Source organism: Cuculus canorus, chromosome 8 (genome assembly GCF_017976375.1).
Source record: "Cuculus canorus isolate bCucCan1 chromosome 8, bCucCan1.pri, whole genome shotgun sequence".
In the NCBI taxonomy this organism is placed as follows: domain Eukaryota; kingdom Metazoa; phylum Chordata; class Aves; order Cuculiformes; family Cuculidae; genus Cuculus; species Cuculus canorus.
In genome coordinates this window covers 27,307,876-27,324,635 of record NC_071408.1, presented here as the reverse complement: position 1 = coordinate 27,324,635, position 16,760 = coordinate 27,307,876, and the positions used below count along the sequence as shown (strand labels likewise).

At 58.9% G+C, this 16,760-nt stretch overlaps 2 protein-coding genes across 3 annotated transcripts; one reads left to right on the top strand and one right to left on the bottom strand.

Annotated features, from left to right (window-relative positions):
- Nucleotides 1-890: 890 nt before the first annotated feature.
- LOC128852899 (SLIT and NTRK-like protein 5) lies at nucleotides 891-4,383 on the bottom strand. Of its 2 annotated transcripts, none has more exons than XM_054073161.1 (2): nucleotides 4,035-4,383; nucleotides 891-2,835 (listed from the first exon to the last, which is right to left on the bottom strand). In XM_054073161.1, exons 1-2 carry the CDS (start codon nucleotides 4,057-4,059, stop codon nucleotides 1,643-1,645), a joined length of 1,218 nt encoding a protein of 405 aa, XP_053929136.1. In that variant the 5' UTR covers nucleotides 4,060-4,383; the 3' UTR covers nucleotides 891-1,642. The 2 variants fall into 2 exon arrangements, with proteins under 2 accessions (XP_053929136.1, XP_053929137.1); XM_054073162.1 differs by lacking the exon at nucleotides 4,035-4,383 and adding an exon at nucleotides 2,990-3,014.
- A 4,150-nt stretch (nucleotides 4,384-8,533) lies between these two features.
- Nucleotides 8,534-15,957, top strand: PLK3 (polo like kinase 3). Its single transcript, XM_054073015.1, has 15 exons — nucleotides 8,534-8,782; nucleotides 9,627-9,734; nucleotides 9,826-9,942; nucleotides 10,393-10,522; nucleotides 10,610-10,697; nucleotides 11,227-11,322; nucleotides 12,022-12,217; nucleotides 12,557-12,683; nucleotides 13,063-13,172; nucleotides 13,255-13,372; nucleotides 13,478-13,561; nucleotides 13,752-13,914; nucleotides 14,051-14,180; nucleotides 14,409-14,519; nucleotides 14,907-15,957. The coding sequence occupies exons 1-15, from the start codon at nucleotides 8,621-8,623 to the stop codon at nucleotides 15,099-15,101; spliced, it is 1,935 nt and encodes a 644-aa protein (XP_053928990.1). The 5' UTR covers nucleotides 8,534-8,620; the 3' UTR covers nucleotides 15,102-15,957.
- Nucleotides 15,958-16,760: the final 803 nt, after the last annotated feature.

Here is a 16,760-nt window from a genome sequence, read left to right as displayed (position 1 = left end):
CGCTGTGGCAGCTCCTGGTCCCTCCATGTGCCCAGTGGGGACTCGGAGATGGCATGAGCTGGGGCACACCGGGATCCCCATGGTGTCCCCTGGCTGCACTGCCTGGCAGGGTGTGGTGGAGGCAGATTAAAGGCTGGCACTTGGCCACTTTCCCAGGGCCTGGAAGGGAGTGAGACACAAAATAGTGAGAAACATCCGTGAGTGACATTGAGACACGCAGGGGAATCATCCCGTCCTCGTCCCTGACCCGCGGTGGGGCTTGGGCAAAGCAGTGCAGTGGCCCGTGGCTTGTCCAGTCGTGGGCTGCTGGAGGCCGCTCCATGCTCCGCAGGAAACGCTGCTTCCTTTGCCGGCCATAGCGCCGTGTCCTGCCCTGCCTGGCTCCCTCCCTTCCTGCCTGGGCACAGTGCCCAGCCCAGGCCCAGGAGGGCTCCAGTGCAGAACACGGCTTCCAGCCTTGGAATGTCCCTCTGGACAGGGGGGACAGTGCTCAACCCCAGAGAAAGGCTGGAGCACCCATGTATGGGACTTGCTGGGTGCATGCCTCTGCAGGGAGGTGATTTACAGCACCCCCAGACTTTGTCCCATTCCCAGGAACCCCACAAATCCCTGCCCCAGGCAGGACTGTGGCATTTACAGCAGGCTGACAGTCGGCTTCCCCATCCAGGCTGTAAATTACAGTGCAAAGCAGAGGCTGTGCTTGCCCTCGCTCAAAAAAAGGGGCAAAGTGGCTCCAGGGGTGCTGGATGAGAGTCAAGCTAGGGCATCACCCAGGGCATGGGAAGGGAGATGAGGTAGGGGTGAAGCCCCCCATCCCTGCACTCCCCCCTCGGGATCCCATCAGTCGGCTCCCAATTGCGCAGACACAGGGACAGAGCCACACTGCCAGGAGTAACATGATTTATTTCTTATTGAGAAAGGACTTAGCAACACATTGGGCAGGGAAGGCTGCAAGAGGCCCCTCTGGTGCCTCCCTGTGTGTGTGTGCACCTCACACACCTGCTCACACCCATTCATGCAGTCTCTGCACACGTGCGTGTGTGCTGCAGCAGCAGCCCCCGTGCCATGCGATGGCACACGGTGGTATGTGCGGTGGGCAGCAGGCAGGGCCACTCCAGACTGCCCCTGCCAAGCACAGGACACCCTGTCCATGTGTGACATCCCCTACAGATCACGTAGGCAGAGCCAGCCCCATTTCATGTCCCCAGATCTTGTTCTTGGCAGGCTGGGGAGCAGCAGGTTTGTCCCAGATGCCACCTGGCTCCAGCGAGAGAGGATGGGGGCCTTAGTCAGTGGGTCTGGAGCACACAGTATCATCATCTGGTCCCCAAAATCAGCCCCTGTGTCTTCACCGTGTCCTTCCTTGGGTACTGCCAGGCCACGTGTCCCAAACACTGCCAGCCTGTGGCAGGGTCCCCAGTGCCCAAAGCACCCTCCCACCCCCTGCCCAGCTGCAGCACAGGGCAAGTGAGAGGTGCATGTGGTATCAAAGGGGAAGGGATGGGAATCTGGGGGTGCAGCTTTGCAAACAGCCACTGTAAGCCACCACAGGACAGATTGTGCTTCTGCTCTGCTGGCCTTCAGTACTGCCTGGCCCCTGTCGTCCTCGTGGTGTGTCCCAGACACAGCCCGAGTCCCGGCATCAGTGAAGATCAATGTTCTCATACTCCAAGTTGTCTGAATCCTCCAGCTCAATGCCAGGTACCAGGTTATAATAGTTGGTCGACTGACTCATGTAGATCTTCTCCCGGTCAGCAGAGTCCTTCAGAACTTCACTCACACTGACCGTGTCTACCTCTGGCTCGTTGACCCCCAGCTCCTCTGCCCTCAATGCTGGGGTGCCCTGCTGCCCTTCATGGGCTGGCACCTGGGAACTGCTAGGGCATGCCACCTGGATCTCCACCTCCTCATAGAGGTCTCTGCCACTATCCAGCAGGTCTGCAGAGGGCTGGAGCAGGACCTGGCTCCCAAGCAGCACCTTCTTCTCAGTCTCAGAAGGGGCGGCAGGCAGCTCATAGTGGTGGGCCTCCACAGGTACCAGCACGTTTCCCCTTTCTGCCATGTCTGGGTGGCTCTGGGACCTGCTCTGAAGGCTGTAGTTGGTCTTTCTCTTCCGCCTGCAGAAGCACCAGGTGACGCTGGCAAGGATAAGGAGTGGGGGCAGGCAGATGAAGAGGGCCGTGAGGCCGTGCGAGCGGCACAGCTCATCCCGGGGGATGCTCTGTAGGTCCATACCATGGTACCGCTCCGGCGTGTGGCAGATCACCTCAGTGGCCAGGCTGAGCCAACCCTCCAGGTTGCTGAGCAAAGCACAGCTACAGTCCCAGCTGTTGTTGGAGAGCTGGAGCTGGAGCAGAGACGGCTTCAGGAGGCTGGCAGGAAGAAAGGTCAAGGCGTTGAAGCCCAGGTAGACCTCCTGGACCTGGGTTGATGCTTTCAAGAAGGACTTGGGGAGCTCCTGGAGCTGGTTGCTGTCCAGATAAAGGACCTTCAAATTAGGAGCGTCTTCCAGAAAGCTTCCAGGGAGACTTTCCAGCAGATTGTGACTCAAGTGCAAGATCTCCAAGGCAGGGGGGGCTCCCTGTGCGTTGCCGATATCTGTGATGCCGCAGTGGGAAAGGTAGAGCTCCCGCAGCCCCCGCACCCCCACCAGCGCCCCCCAGTCCAGGTGGGTGATGTTTGAGCTGGTGAAGTTGAGGCAGCAGCTCTCGAGGAGCGGAGCCTCCCGGAAAGCCTGGAAGTCCCCGGGCTCGGTGCAGTCGCAGCTCTGCGGTGCGGGGTCGAGGGTAAGGCTGGCAGCGAGCAGGAGGAGGGATGCGATCCCCAGCCCGGCGCCTGCAGGGAGAGCAGAGGGCACGGGTGACCCCTCGGAGGGACCAAACCCCCCCCTCGTACCAGCGGCGAACGGGTGAACCCCGCTTCCCCCCGTGCCCAGGGGAGGGAGCCCCGCGCCCCCCGCGGACGCTCCCCCCGAGCCCCGGAGCCTCACCTCCCGCCGTTCGCCCCATCCTCCGCTCCCCGACGGCTCCGCCTCGCCCCGGGGCGGCCCCGACGCTCCCCGCCCGCCCAGCCCCCGCCCCCGCGGTCCCCTTCAGCCCTCGGTGCCCCCCTTCAGGCTACAGTGCCCCCCTTCAGCCCCCGGTGTCCCCCCTTCATTCTACAGTGCCCCCCTTCATTCTCCACCCTCCATGCCCCTTCCTTCATCCCCCAGTGCTCCCCCCTTCAGCTCCCTGTACTCCTCCTTCATCCTCTGGTGCTTCTCTTCAGTCCCGGTGCTCCGCTTCATCCCCCGGTGCCCCTCCTTCATACCCCCACCTTCATGCCCCGGTGCTCCCCCTTCATCCACCGGTGCCCCCTTCAGCCCCAATGGCCCTCCTTTCATTCCCGGTGCCCCCCTTCATCTATCGGTGCTCTCCCCTTCATCCCCCGGTGTCCCCTTCAGCCCCGGTGACCCTCCTTCATCCCCCTCTTCATCCCCCGGTGCTCCCTTCAACCCCAGTGCCCCCCCTTTCATTCCCAGCGCCCCCTTCAGCCCCCAGTGCCCCATCCCCTCAAAGTCTCCCACCAGCTGGGGACTCTGCAGCCACACACTTCAGCAGCATCTCCCCAAAATGTGCTCCTTACATTCAGTTCACCCTCTGATCCACCTTCCTCTGCATCCTCCCATGTTCCCCTACAGCACCCACCTCACCCCCATCCCTCCCCTCTCCATCCTCCAGAAGCGATGTTGCTTCCCAGCCTCTCCCAATCTCCATGACCCTCTGCCCCTCCCCATGAGCTGCATCTCTCCCCAGCCCCCTCCATACTTCAGCATCAGCAGTCCAAGCCCCTGGAGAGGTATCAGGCTTCCCAAAATATGCCATTTACATTCAACCCACGCTCTTGTCCACCTTCCTCTGCACCTGCACACCCCTTCCAAAACATGTCCCCCTACAGTGCCCATCTATTCCCCATCCCTCTCCTCTCCATCCCCCAGAAGCAATGTCCCCAACCAGCCTCCCTCAATCTCCATGACCCTCTGGCCCCCCACAAACCGTATCTCCCTCCAGCCCCCTCCATGCTCCAGCATCAGCCCTCTAAGCCCCTGGAGAGGTATCAGGCTGGGATCTGCTGAATTCCTCTCCCTCCTGGAACGGGGAGAGAGCTCTGCTTGGATGGTCCCTGCCTACAGGCACTCCCAGCCCCACCAGGAGACGATGCAGGCTGGGCATGTTTGCAGGCTGAGGACCAAAGCAGCCAGCTTCTTTCTCCATCACTGGATCCTGTACAACTTCCTTCCATCCCATATAAGTCCTGGGTCACGAAGGAGGAGCTGGGGTCAGGCACAAGCTCCACAACCCACAAGAAAAGCAGTGCTGGAGAGGGGAACTGTATTTCCACACTCTGAAAGTGTGTCTGTGCTCACCACAGTGTGAGCCAGGTAAACTGAGGCACATGACATGGTACTAAGAGCACTTTGCTTCTGAGGTGAGACAGGGCCTGTGCTCTGCCGCAGTGCCAGAGCCCAGCAGGGCGACTGCAGCAGGACAGGGCTCTGGTGGCTGCTCTCCAGCCTGGCTCGGGGTGCAGAGTGCTGGTACGCTCTATGTGCTGCGCATTTGGGGCTATCCTGAGGAATACAGCAATGTCTGAGAGCTTCAAGGGTTTCTTCCCTCGATTTCAGCCCTTGCTCATGGCTCAAACTTGGCACCTCAGGTGCTACTGTCGCATCTCAGCTCAGGGATGCTCCAGCCTCCAGCAGAGGCACAAACCCATCATCTACATCCGACACACCCTGACTGAGGCTCTCCCAGACCCACCAGCCCTGGCAGAGGGTGGATTTCTGGCAGCAGGACCTGCCTCGTCCTGCTGCAGGCATTGCCTCCTGAGCAGCAGATTTGGGGTGCCAGCACCTTGCACTGAGCAGCAAATGCTGCAGCAACCAACCTGGCACCAGAGGTTTCTGCTGGGGAGCAGGGACAGGACAGAGCAGGAAGGGAAACAGGGCTGACTGAATCCCTGCTGCTGGGCTGGAATGCAGGAAACAGCTGTCCAGGCCCTTGTGGGAAGGGAGGTGCCTGCAGTGCACTGGCTTGAGGGGCCAAAGTTACTTCCCACGGTGCCCTGGACACAGCCACACAGCCGCAAGCTGGCACCCATCGGCCAGAGCCTGCTAACACCCTGCTTGGGTAAAGCCTCTCCCCTCTGCAGGGCAGCAGCTGGGCCAAGAACCCCACTGCAGGAGATGTCAGAGGGCTCCCTCAGCCTCTATGGGCCAGATGCTGCCTCGCAAGAGGGTACCTTCCAGCACTGGCGTTTACATACCACCCCCAGATCCAAGTGCTTCCCTAACCTGGAGGGATCCAGGTCCTTTTTTCTCTCCCTCCAGGCAGCTTTGCGCAGATCTGCAACTTCTCTGCACATCCCCAGGGAGCCCCTGATGCAGGTTTGCCTCTGCTGGTGCAGGAGCTGGAACTGGTGGTTCCTTCTCTGGCTCACCTGAGGGACAAGCCATCCTCTTTCTTCTCCACCTCCATGGCTGCAGCCCCATGCTTTGCAGGAACTCGCCACGTAAGAGTGCCAAGGGAAGGGAAAACCCCACTGCTGTGGAAGTCAAGGCTGTCACCCTAGTCATGGGGAGCTTCCCTGCATCCCAGGCTGTGATGATGGGGGGACCTCAAAGGGGGCTGAGGCCAGGGGAGGTCTGGGTATCGTGGAGGATGGAGATTCCACGGCCTTTTTGGGCTCCTGTAGTGTTTTACCACGCACAGAGGGGAAAAAAAAAAACGTTTCTTAGTAACTAGATGGAATTTCCCTTGATGCAATTTGCATCAGGTGCCTGCCTCAATTTCACTGTATGCCTGCCCAAAGAGCATGGCTCCCTTTTCCTGTAACTCCATCCAAATAGCTTCAGGCAGCCAGGAGATTACCCCAAAATATCACCACTCTATCTAAATAGCTGCAGGCAGCCAGGAGATCACCCCAGAGCCTCCCCTTCCCCAGGCTGCGCAGGCTGTTGGTGTTAAACCACATTTCCTCCCACCACCCCAGCTCAGTGATGAGAAAAGCCCTGGCTGTGATGCTCTGCATCACCATGGACCCCAGCTGCAGGTGGAGGGGGTTCACCGCTGCTGCCAGGCTCCATCCTTCTTGGAGAGGAGGTGCCCCAGCCCTGGTGGGATGTGGGGTCCATCTGTGCCCCTAAATCCAGCCCAAGACCTCACTTGGAGCCAGCGCTGAGCAGGAGCAGAGCTGGCAGCTCTCAGCCCTCGCTGGTCCCTGTTATGCTTTTGAGGGGGACCCTGGGAAAAGTCCTGCCACCCTCAGGCAGGTCCTTTGGGTGCCTTCTGGCACCCCTGGGTGCCTCCACCCACGCTCTGCCTGCAGATGCTGACTCAGCTCTGCCGTGGGAGCTCCCGGCAGCTCCGAGCTGGAGCCTCCATTGGAAGATGAGTGCACCTGGGGAGCCCTGGGGCCCGAGTGGAAACAGGCAGCTTTCCCCCAGGGGCAGCAGCCTCCCTGCCTCCTTCCAGAGTGTGTTTGCTACTGGGCGGTGGGTTTGCACACACTTCCCCTGCAAAATCTGGAAACCCAAGAAAAAAGCACACGTATCTGGGTTGTTTCCTCTCTCCCTAGAGGCAGGTTTGCTCAGCTTTCTTGCAGAAAAAAATAGGGGATTAATTCTTCCCTGGTACCCCGAAATGAAAGTAGATGTGCTGTGAGACAAAGGGGTATTTGGCTGGGATTGCTCATGCAAGACCCTCAGTATATTCAGGATCATATTGAGCATCAATGAAGAGAAGTGCAGTAGGGGAAACTGAGGCACAGAGCAAGTAGTAACAGAGGAAGGGCAGCAGGATCTGCTTTTGAGGGGTTCTTGCAACACTGCTGCTCCAGGCTCTTGGTTTGCAGCCATCTCTGCCAGCTCCCACGCCCATGGGGAGAGAGAGATGGCCTGCATCCTTCCATGACCTGTTTCGGGTGACGCAGGGGCGTGTCCTTCTCATGGCCATTAGAGAGCAGCACCGCTATGGCACACAGCCCAGACAGCACCACACACCAGGGCCACCAGCCAGGCTCATGCCACTCCACCAGAGCCTTCAGGAAGCCCAGGCACTGAGGGGTGAGGATGGAGATCCTCAGTGTGACAGCCCTCCAAGTCCTCAGTCTTGAACAGACCACCACCAGCAGCCAAGGGGACTGACCTGTCAGGGCTGTTTGAGGCCACTGGTGCACAGGGCTGGGTTGGAGCCAAGGCAAAGAGTGGCCAAGGGACACCTGGCCAGGGGACAGCCTGGTGGTGGAGCTGTATCTGTTACTGTCCCCTATGTCCCCAGTGCCCCACCTAGACCGGGCTGTGACCCTCCTCCCCAGCCCCTGGCACAGAGTGAGGGGCTCTGGGGAGGGTCCCTGTCTGCATCCATGCTTGGCATGGGGAGGCGAGGGCTCGCAGATAACACATGGGCTTTTGAAACCTCGCCATGGTCTTTCTGTGGGGTGTGAGTGTGGGGTCCCCAGTCCCCATGTGGTTGTGTGACACAAGCTGGTCACCCCTGTGAGGGGAGGTGTCCTGGGGGTGTGTGTATTTACAGATGTGTATGGGGAGGGGGCTCTGCGTGTCCCGGGAGAGAGAGCTGAGGAGGGGTCTTTGCGTGTACATGGGGGTTTGACGTGTCTGGAGGGGATTCCTGTGTCCAGGGGCACTGCCTGTCTTATGGGGGGTCTCTGTCTCTGGGGGGGGCACCATTCTATTGGGGTGCACCTGTGTCTGGGGGAGGTTGGGGAGGGGGAACTGTGTCTATCTGGAGGAGCTCTGTGAGCCCAGGGGATCTGTGTGTGTTTGGGGCGGAACTGTGTGTGTCTTTTTGGGGACTGTATGTCTGCCAGTCTGTGTGTGACTGGAGGGGTACTCTGTGTGTGTCTAGGGGGGCTGTGTGTGTCTGGAGGGGTACTCTGTGTGTGTCTTTGGGGGGGACTGTGTGTGTGTCTGGAGGGGACTGTGTGTGCCTGAGGGTCTGTATGTGTCCGAGGGGAAGCTGTGTGTGTATCTGGGGAGATGTGTGTGTGTGCGTGTGGAACCGTTTGTGTGTGTGGAACCGTGTGTGTCAGGGGAGGGGGGGCTGTATGTGCCTGGAGGGGAATATGTGTGTGTCTGGGACGGTTGTGTGTGTCTCGGGGGCCCCTGTGCATGTCTGGGGGGGCTGTGTGTATCTTAGGGCTGTGTGTGTTGGGGGGGGGGATGTGTCGGGGGGGGTCTGCGTGTGTCTGAGTCTCTGTGTGTTTGGGGAAACCACACATGCCTGGGAGCCCCATCTGTGTCTGGGGAGGTCTGTATGGTTTTGGGGGGCAGCGTGTGACTGGGGTGGGGGCTGTATGGCAGAGGCAGCAGTGCTGCACGGACATGCGAACCCCTCCAGCCCAGCGTTCCCGCCGGCCTCTCCCGCCCTTCCCCACGTGGCGGCCCCTTTAAGGGTGGGGCGGGGCCGCCGGGGGCGGGGCCCCGCGGGTGACGTCACGGAGCCCATTGATAAAGCGGGCGGGATTCCCAGCGCGGCAGCAGTAGTGTGGGGCGTGCGGGCACGTGCGCGGGGCCCGGCGGTGGAGGAGCAGCCGCCGCCTTCTCCACATCCTCCTCCCCGCCATGGAGCCCGCCGGCCTCTTCCCACCGTTCCCCGCCGCCTGTGTCCCCGCACAGCCCGCACCCGCCCCGGCGCCACCGCCTCCCCGCGCCGCCGAGACCACCCGCATCATCACCGACCCCGTCTCCGGCCGCTCCTACTGCAAGGGTCGCCTACTGGGAAAGGTATTGGGGGTTTCGGGGCGGGGGCGAGGGGGGCGAGCTTTTCCCGTAGAGCTGGGAAGGGGCTGGGGGGGAGGGCACCGGCCAGGGTGTGTCCGGTGGAGCGGGGGGGCTGGGAGCCACCGCCCGGTGCGGGGGCCGGGGGTCGAGGGGCTGCCCCCCTGCATCCCTCCATTCTTCCACCCCCTCGCCGGGCTGCCCCAGGGCTGTCTGCGGCCCCTCTGCCGCCCCCGCCGTCCCCACTTCTGCCCACGGGCCCGCAGCAGCGCTGGAAGCTGTGAATCAGCCGGGCTGGCGGCGCGCCTCGTTGGCTATCGGAAAGACGCATCGGTTTCGGGGCGCCCCGCGGGGGTGCGTGGGCCGGCGGGTGCCCCGGTTCCCAGGGCTGCCGCTCTCCGCCGCACGCAACTTTTGCTCCCGATGCGTGTGTGGGAGGTGGGTGCCGGTTTCTCAGCCCGGCCCGGGCGAGCTCGGTGTGGCTGAGTCTGCAAGATTTGAAGGCTGACATCACGGCAGGAAAAACCTGTCTCCATGGGGCTGGCTTTCGGTGGCCTCCGCTCCCCGGGCTGCCTGCCCTGCGCAGGACTTTCCAGGTCGATCTGATGTGTGGAAAAAACCCAGAGTTTGGCCGTAGTGGGAGGAAAAAGGCCCCGGAGGTTTTACAAGAACTGGGTGAAATCCCTGGTTGAGAGCATCGTAGTTCAGATCTTAGTGGGCGACGCAGCAGGAGGGAGCGTGTGACGCTTGCCAGGCTGTGCTGCAAGGGAATGGAGGAGGAGGAGGCTTATGAGCAGGCATGGGTAAAGAGCTATCTCTCATCTATCCATAACCACCTCATCCCTTACAGGGTGGGTTTGCACGATGCTACGAAATGACGGACCTCTCCAGCAACAAAACCTATGCTGTGAAGGTCATTCCTCATAGCCGTGTGGCTAAACCCCACCAGCGGGAGAAGGTGAGTGCTGTGCTGTGGGGTGGATGAGGTGCTGGGCTGGTGGGATGCAGTGGAGACCCTTCACTCACCTGGGACCGCTGATCCCTTTTAGATCACCAATGAGATTGAGCTGCACCGAGACTTGCACCACAAGCACATTGTCAAGTTCTCCCACTACTTTGAGGATGCGGAGAGCATCTACATCTTCTTGGAGCACTGCAGCAGGAAGGTGAGTGCTACTGTCACCTCTGTGCCAAAGGATCTCCTAAAAGTAGCTGTGGCTGGTTGGAGCAGGCCTTACCTGAGGTGCTTTGTTAGCATACTCCTCCTCAGCTGTCTTGCTGCCTGCTCTGTCACACCTTCTGAGCTTAACCATAACCCATGTGGTTTTGTATGGTGCTGAGGACACCCCCTTCTCCACCTTCAGCTGCCTGCCCATGTTGGCAGCCCTTAGCTCCTGGTGGGGCCACTGTAAATCCAGTGGTTCTCCTGGCTTGTGCTGAGCAATCTCAACCTTATGTGGAGAATCTGCTGAGGTCATAGCTGTGGGAGAAGGATTATTTGTGGATGTGCAACTTCTGGAAGAACTGGCTTTGACCCTGCCTGCCCCTTGCCTAGTCAGCAGGGCTGTCTGTTCTCCCTGCTTGCCATCACCAAGCTGCCTTCTTTCCCTCTGCAGTCCCTGGCCCACATCTGGAAGGCCCGCCATACTCTGCTGGAGCCAGAAGTACGCTATTACCTCAAACAAATAATCTCAGGCTTGAAATACCTTCACCTCAAGGGCATCCTGCACAGAGACCTCAAGCTTGGTGAGTGCTGTGATTGGGGCAGGTCACCATGTGGCAAGCAAGCTGCCCCAGAGGGACTTGTGGTGACGCATCACTGTTGACTTGCAGGCAACTTCTTCATCAATGAAAACATGGAGCTGAAAGTGGGGGACTTTGGGCTAGCTGCTTGCCAGGATATCTCTGACCAGAAGAAAAAGTAAGTCTGAGGTTTCAGAGCCCTCTAAGATTTTATTATTCCTCTTCTTCCTGTGGCTTTCTGGGTGGATGGAGGGATGAGTGGTCCTTCTTGGCCTGGGGAGGGAAAGCCTTAGGTCACCTTCCTGGGGTAGGGTAGCAATTCCTGCCCCAGCTGCTGGCAAGGCGAGGGGGCTGGGGGCTTTGTGGCTCCTACAGGAGTGAGCTCCCAGTTGTCGGGGAGAACAATGTGTTGACTATCGCTATTGTGCCTGCCTGGCTGCCCTGCCGGCTGCGCAGGGCCAGGACACAAAGGCTCTGTTCCTTCCCAGCTCGAGTACAAGCTCTTCCCAATGGCTCCCCAGGAACAGCTGCTCCTGACCCCTGGGAGTCTGTATGGGGCTCCTTGTAGATGGAGGGGGGCTTTGGCTCACAAAGAGTAGAATGGAGGGGGAGGGACAGGCAGCAAGCTAAATCCTGGACTTTGGATGAAGGGAGGCTGTGTGCGAGGGGATGCAGGGTATGCATTGACCTGGTGCTCTGCCCCACAGGACAATATGTGGGACCCCCAACTACCTGGCCCCAGAAGTGCTCCTGAGGCAGGGCCATGGGCCGGAGTCGGATGTGTGGTCCCTGGGCTGTGTCATGTAAGTCTGTGCTGTGCTGGGTGGGATGGAGTGTGGGCAGCCCTGCTGTGTGGGTGAGGGGAGAGCTGGGCTGTGCAGCAGCCCTGATGAGGAAGTCCTCTTGCACTTTGCCTCGTGGCTTCGCTTCGCAGTGGTTGCTGAAAGACGGGGGGGGAGGGGAGGGGAGGGGAGTGAGTGGCTGGATCCTGCCCAGCCCTGTTCTAGGTGCTGTCAGCCATCTCAGGGTGCTGTCTGGGAGCTGGAAGAGCAGCAGTACATGTGCCATGCTCAGCTCTGGTTCAAAGCAGGCTCACCTCCCCCCATGAACCTGATGAACAATGGAAAAATCTTGGTGGTGGGCAGCAGCTGCTGCTCAGTTCAACGTGATCACTGTGTTGCTATAGTGCATCCAGCCTGGCAGCTGCCTGTAAAGCTTCCTGCTCTGCTTTCCCTCCCTGGTGGCCACTCAGAAGTGGTGACAGCCATGGTGGCAGAGTTGCGGCCTGTACCTGCCAGCCCTCTCCCCTTGCCAGGGCTCCTTCCCTGTTGCTCTAAACAGTTGCTAGGAGGAAGCGTGGCCGGATGTGAGTGCAGCTGCCTGGGCTGGAAGTGGTGCTCTCGGCCAGGTGTGGCCAGCCAAAGGCCAATAACTTCCTTGCTTAAGTGCTGCTGAGTCACAAATCTGTCGGGGAAGTGACTGTGGCATGTGTCCCCTCCCAGGTACACCTTGCTATGCGGGAACCCTCCCTTTGAGACCTCTGACCTCAAGGAGACCTATAGGTGCATCAAGCAGGTAGAGTACACCCTCCCTGCCTTCCTCTCCCTGCCTGCCAAGCACCTCATCGCTGGCATCCTCAGACGCAACCCTCAGGACCGCCTCACCCTCGAGGAGATCTTGGACCATGAGTTCTTCAAGGTGAGCAGGTGGAAGTTTGGCCTTGATTTGGGTGAGATGAGGCTTTTTGCGTTGTGCAGTGTCCTGTCCTTGGGGCTCAAGTTTCATTCCTTCAAAGAAAACAGCCACTGGCCTGCCTAAATGCCAGCCAGGGAAACTGAGGGATCAGGAGTGCTCCTGCTGGCCCTATCCCTGTAGCACAGGCTGTTTCCCATACTGATGCCAGTTGTGGGGCCAAGTCTTGATGGAAATGCAAGCTGGCTGTCAGGAGGGTGTGAGTGACTGGCCAGCCTGGGCCAGCTGCTCTGCCTGGAGTATGTGGGCAATGGAAACCAACCCTCTGCCTTGACCTCTCTGCAGGGCTACACACCAGAGAAGCTCCCTCCCAGCAGCTGTGTGATGGCTCCAGAGCTGAGTCCTCCCAACCCAGCAAAGAGTCTGTTTGCTAAAGTCACCAAGACGCTTTTTGGGAAGAAGAAACCCAAGGGTGAGTCCATGCATTTGCCGAAGACCCTCTGGACTATCCTTCCTTCAGGGAAAAGAGGGTCCTGTCCCCTGAAGAGACCTTCTGATGGACTTTAATAGGCTCCTTGCCCAGCACAAGCTAGGCTTGCCCCAGTGCTTCTGGTGCTGGTGGCCTGGCATGGGTGTGTGCCTGGAGAGCGGATGCTGTGCTGCAATCCATGGGGGCAGTTCCTCCTGAAAGCCCTGTGGTGCATGAGAACTAGGAAGTGAAAGTGGGAGGCAGTTGCCTGACACCATCCTCACCGCTGTGGGCATAGGAGGAGATGGGAGAGAGCTGAGCCACGGGGAGCGGTGGCCCAGATGTCTCCATCCCTTGTGCTTATCACTTGCTCTCTCCTCAGCCAAGAAGGGCTCTTTGGAGGACAAGGATGATATCTCCAAGCTTGTCACTGGGCTGATGAAGACCTCAATCTGCCGGCAGATGAGCTATAAAACTGTGGAAGGGAATGAGGTGAGAACATCCACACACCCCATCTGCACACCCCTCTCTGGGAAAGTAGACAGGATGGTGATAAAGCCAGATTTCTCTGCAGGCCACTCCAGTATCATGCCAAAGTGCCAGCTCTAGCCCTGTGGAGACAGTAATGGAGGAGACATCTCACAAGTCTGCAAGCCCCTCCATCCGGGGGACAATGGCCAGCAGTTGTGAGGGTGAGCAATGCCTGCTCAGGCCACCCCAAGCCTGCTCAGAGCTTCCTGTCCCACCCTGGCTGATAGCGGGCCTCTCTGACTCAGCCTGTCATCTTCTCTCTGCAGCCTTTGAAGACTGCATCACTGCCTCTTCCGTCATAGAGTCAGCTGTCCAGCTCCTACGGACCTGCCTCTCTTCCATGCCCCCAGGTAAACCAGTTGGACCGCTCTGGGATGGGACAATGTGCTGTGTATCCCCATCCCTGTGGGATGAAGGCATGGCTATTTGGGGTACCTTAAACGTTGCCAGAACCTGCTGGGAGGGGTCTGCTTTCCCTGGGGAAGTGAGGTGGGCAGGGACTGGCTGGCTGCTCTGCTCAACCTCTCTCCTCTCCACCAGCGGAGAAAAACCCAGCTTCCCTGGCCCGCCATGAGCACTTTGTCTGGGTGAGCAAGTGGGTGGATTACTCCAACAAGTATGGCTTTGGCTACCAGCTCTCTAACCGCAGCATCGGGGTCCTCTTCAACAATGGCACGCACATGACACTATCCCCCAACCACAGGTAAGTTCTGGGGAAGGAAAGGGGCTGATGTCTCTGAGGGAGCCCCTCTGGTGGGGAGGGGTGGCTGTGCTGGGGATAAGCTTGGTGCTGGCTGGCCCCAAACGAGCCCCAAAACTCATGGTCTGCTCCCTTCTAGGACTGTGCATTACAATCCAACCAACAGCAAACACCTTGTGTTCTCTGTGGCCGCCATCCCTGAGCAGCTGCAGGGACAGATGAGCGTCTTGCGTTACTTTGCATCCTACATGGAGCAGCATCTCATGAAGGTGGGTGCTGGGCTGGGATCCATGAGTGGGATTGAAGTTGGGTCATGGCTTGAGACAAGTCCCACTTGGGGTTGTGGGACTCCTGGTTCACAGGCTGTGGTCAGGTGGACACCAAGATCTGTCCTTGGAGTGGGAAACCCCACTGGTGGCGTGTCCAGGCTGCATGCATGCTGGTGGCAGTGCTCTCATGTATGAGACCAGTGGCTTATGCAGACTTTTCTCTCCAAGGGAGGTGACTTGCCCAGCATAGATGAACTCGGGCAGCCAGCCTTGCTCCTCCTGCAGTGGGTGAAAACTGACCAAGCCTTGCTCATGCTTTTCAGCAATGGCACCCTCCAGGTAAGTGTGGGGTACAGCGAAGATGCCCAGACTCCTGTGGGGAGGCAGCCAGCTGGAGACTCCTGGACTGTGTTAGATCTTTTCTGCCACAGCCCAAAGGCAAGGACCAGCTGTGAAAACAGCTTTGGGCGCAGGATGCTGCTCCAGTGCCTGGAGCTGCTAATTGCAGCTTGTCCAGCCTATGGGAGGGCACCATGTTTTAGTTGACCACTTCTGTCTGCCCCAGTGCTGGGACTTGATGCATTCCTGCTGTAGGGCATTGGAGCAAGGATGCTCCCAGGCAGGTTGGGGAGGAGGAACAGGTTGAAGCAGGAAGTGTATGGCTCCATCTGGCTCCCAGCATGGTACGGGAAGCATGGGTTAAACCAAGCCCAACTTCTCTCCTAGGTGAACTTCTACAACGACCACACCAAGGTGATCATTAGCAAGCCTGACCATTCCTGCCTTGTCACCTACATCAACCGGGAGCGCAACTCCTATACCTACAAGCTGTGCAGCATCCAGGAGCTGGGCTGTTCTCCTGAGCTCCACCACCGCCTCAGATACATCCTCAAGCTCCTCCAAGAACGGGCTGAGGCCTAGTGTGGGACGTTGCGGGGGGACCCTCTTTGGATTTAGCGGTCTCCCTTTGCCCTCCCACAGGATGGGAGGTTTGTTGTGGTGCTGGCTGCCCACCTGGGCACCCTGTATCCTGGTGCTCAGCGGGTCTCTGGACTGACACGTGGATGTGGTTACAGCAGCAGGTCTGGACATCCTTGCTGCTCTTTGGCTCTGGGCAGTCCCTGTCTTCCTATTGGCAGCTCCTGCTCTGGCTGTGCTGGCCTTGGTGGAGTAGACTGGGGTGGCACAGGGAGGTGGTCTGTGAGTGCCCTGCAGCCAGGTTTCTGTCTGGCTGTGCCTTTTTCACGGTCTGGTGCCCCAAGCTGCCCTGCCTGGCAGTTGCTCTCAATGGGTGCTTGGGCTGTCCTGCCCGAGGTGAGGCACCAGTTGCACAGACCCTCTCTATGGCTTGGAGAGGACTGGCACAGCTTTCACCTCAAGGCTTGGCTGCTGTGGGGCAGGGAAAATGCTTTTGCAAGGATGGACAGGGGTGAAGGATGCTGCCTGCCCTGCCAAGGTCTGTGTGGGCTGGTGTGTGCCACTCCACAACTGCTACACTAAGGAGGGGGCTGTGCTGGGCCCAGCTGCGCCCTGTCCACTTCAAAATTGTGAATTGTCTGGTACAACTTGAGGTTTGATAAAAGGTGGGGGGGATGGGATCCTGAGGGCTTGCCTGGAAAAGTCCTCATCTCACTGGGACCTGGGGAGGTTTCTTGTTTAAGGCACTCTGCCATGTGGGACTATTTATGTATCTTATTTATATGGAATTATTTATTTTCCTGTTGGTCTGTCCATGTGCAGCTACCCTGTCCCTGACTTGCCTCAATAAAAAGTTATTTGTGTAAGGGCAAACTGTGTCTGTCCAGCTTGGAGCTGGGGCCTTAGTCACAAAAGGGCTTAATCTTCATCCTTTTTCTAGGGCTGCTTCCACCTGCCAGGCAAGACCCCTCTTGATGCTGGCTGTTGCTGAGAGACAAGGTCAGAGAGGCAGGGTGTGGGCGAGGAGCCTGTTGTGGTACTTCTGCTGCCCTTCCTGGGGCTGGCAGGAAGGGCAGAGTTGGCTCTTGTTGATGCCTGTGGAGCCTTGGAGCTGCCTCAGCTTTTCCCTGCTGCTGCCAAACTCTCACTCACAACTGTCTCTGCACTTGGACCAAACTCTGCAGCTTTCATGCTTCTGAGCTGGAGATTGGAGGACCTGTGGCCCAGGGGATGGGTGGGTTGCCTGGGTCCTTGCGCTATAACACACCTGGTGCAGTAGGATATGAGCTGGGACTGAAGCCAGGAAAGATAGAGCAGATTAAGTCCCTCCTGAGCTTGCTTTGAAGGTGATCTGTCGCTCTCTCCGATGCTGGTGTAATCAATCTGCCTGGAAGCAGCTTGCGCTTTGGGAAGCAGGCTGGGCTGCTCCCTGTAGCTTTGGGCAGCTGCCTGCTCCAGGTTAATGCAGTGTTTTGGGTTGTTTGCTGCAGTTTGGGTCTTCCGTGCACACCGCGGTGGTGAAAGCTGTAGTGTTGGGTGTGAGAGCAGGCTGGGGGCTGTAGAGAGTATCCAAGGCACTGAGGTGCATCTGTGACTTACTCCCTGTGTATGCGCCATGGTTAAAGCCACCAGGTAGAAGCAAACAGCTGGAGCAAACCTCTT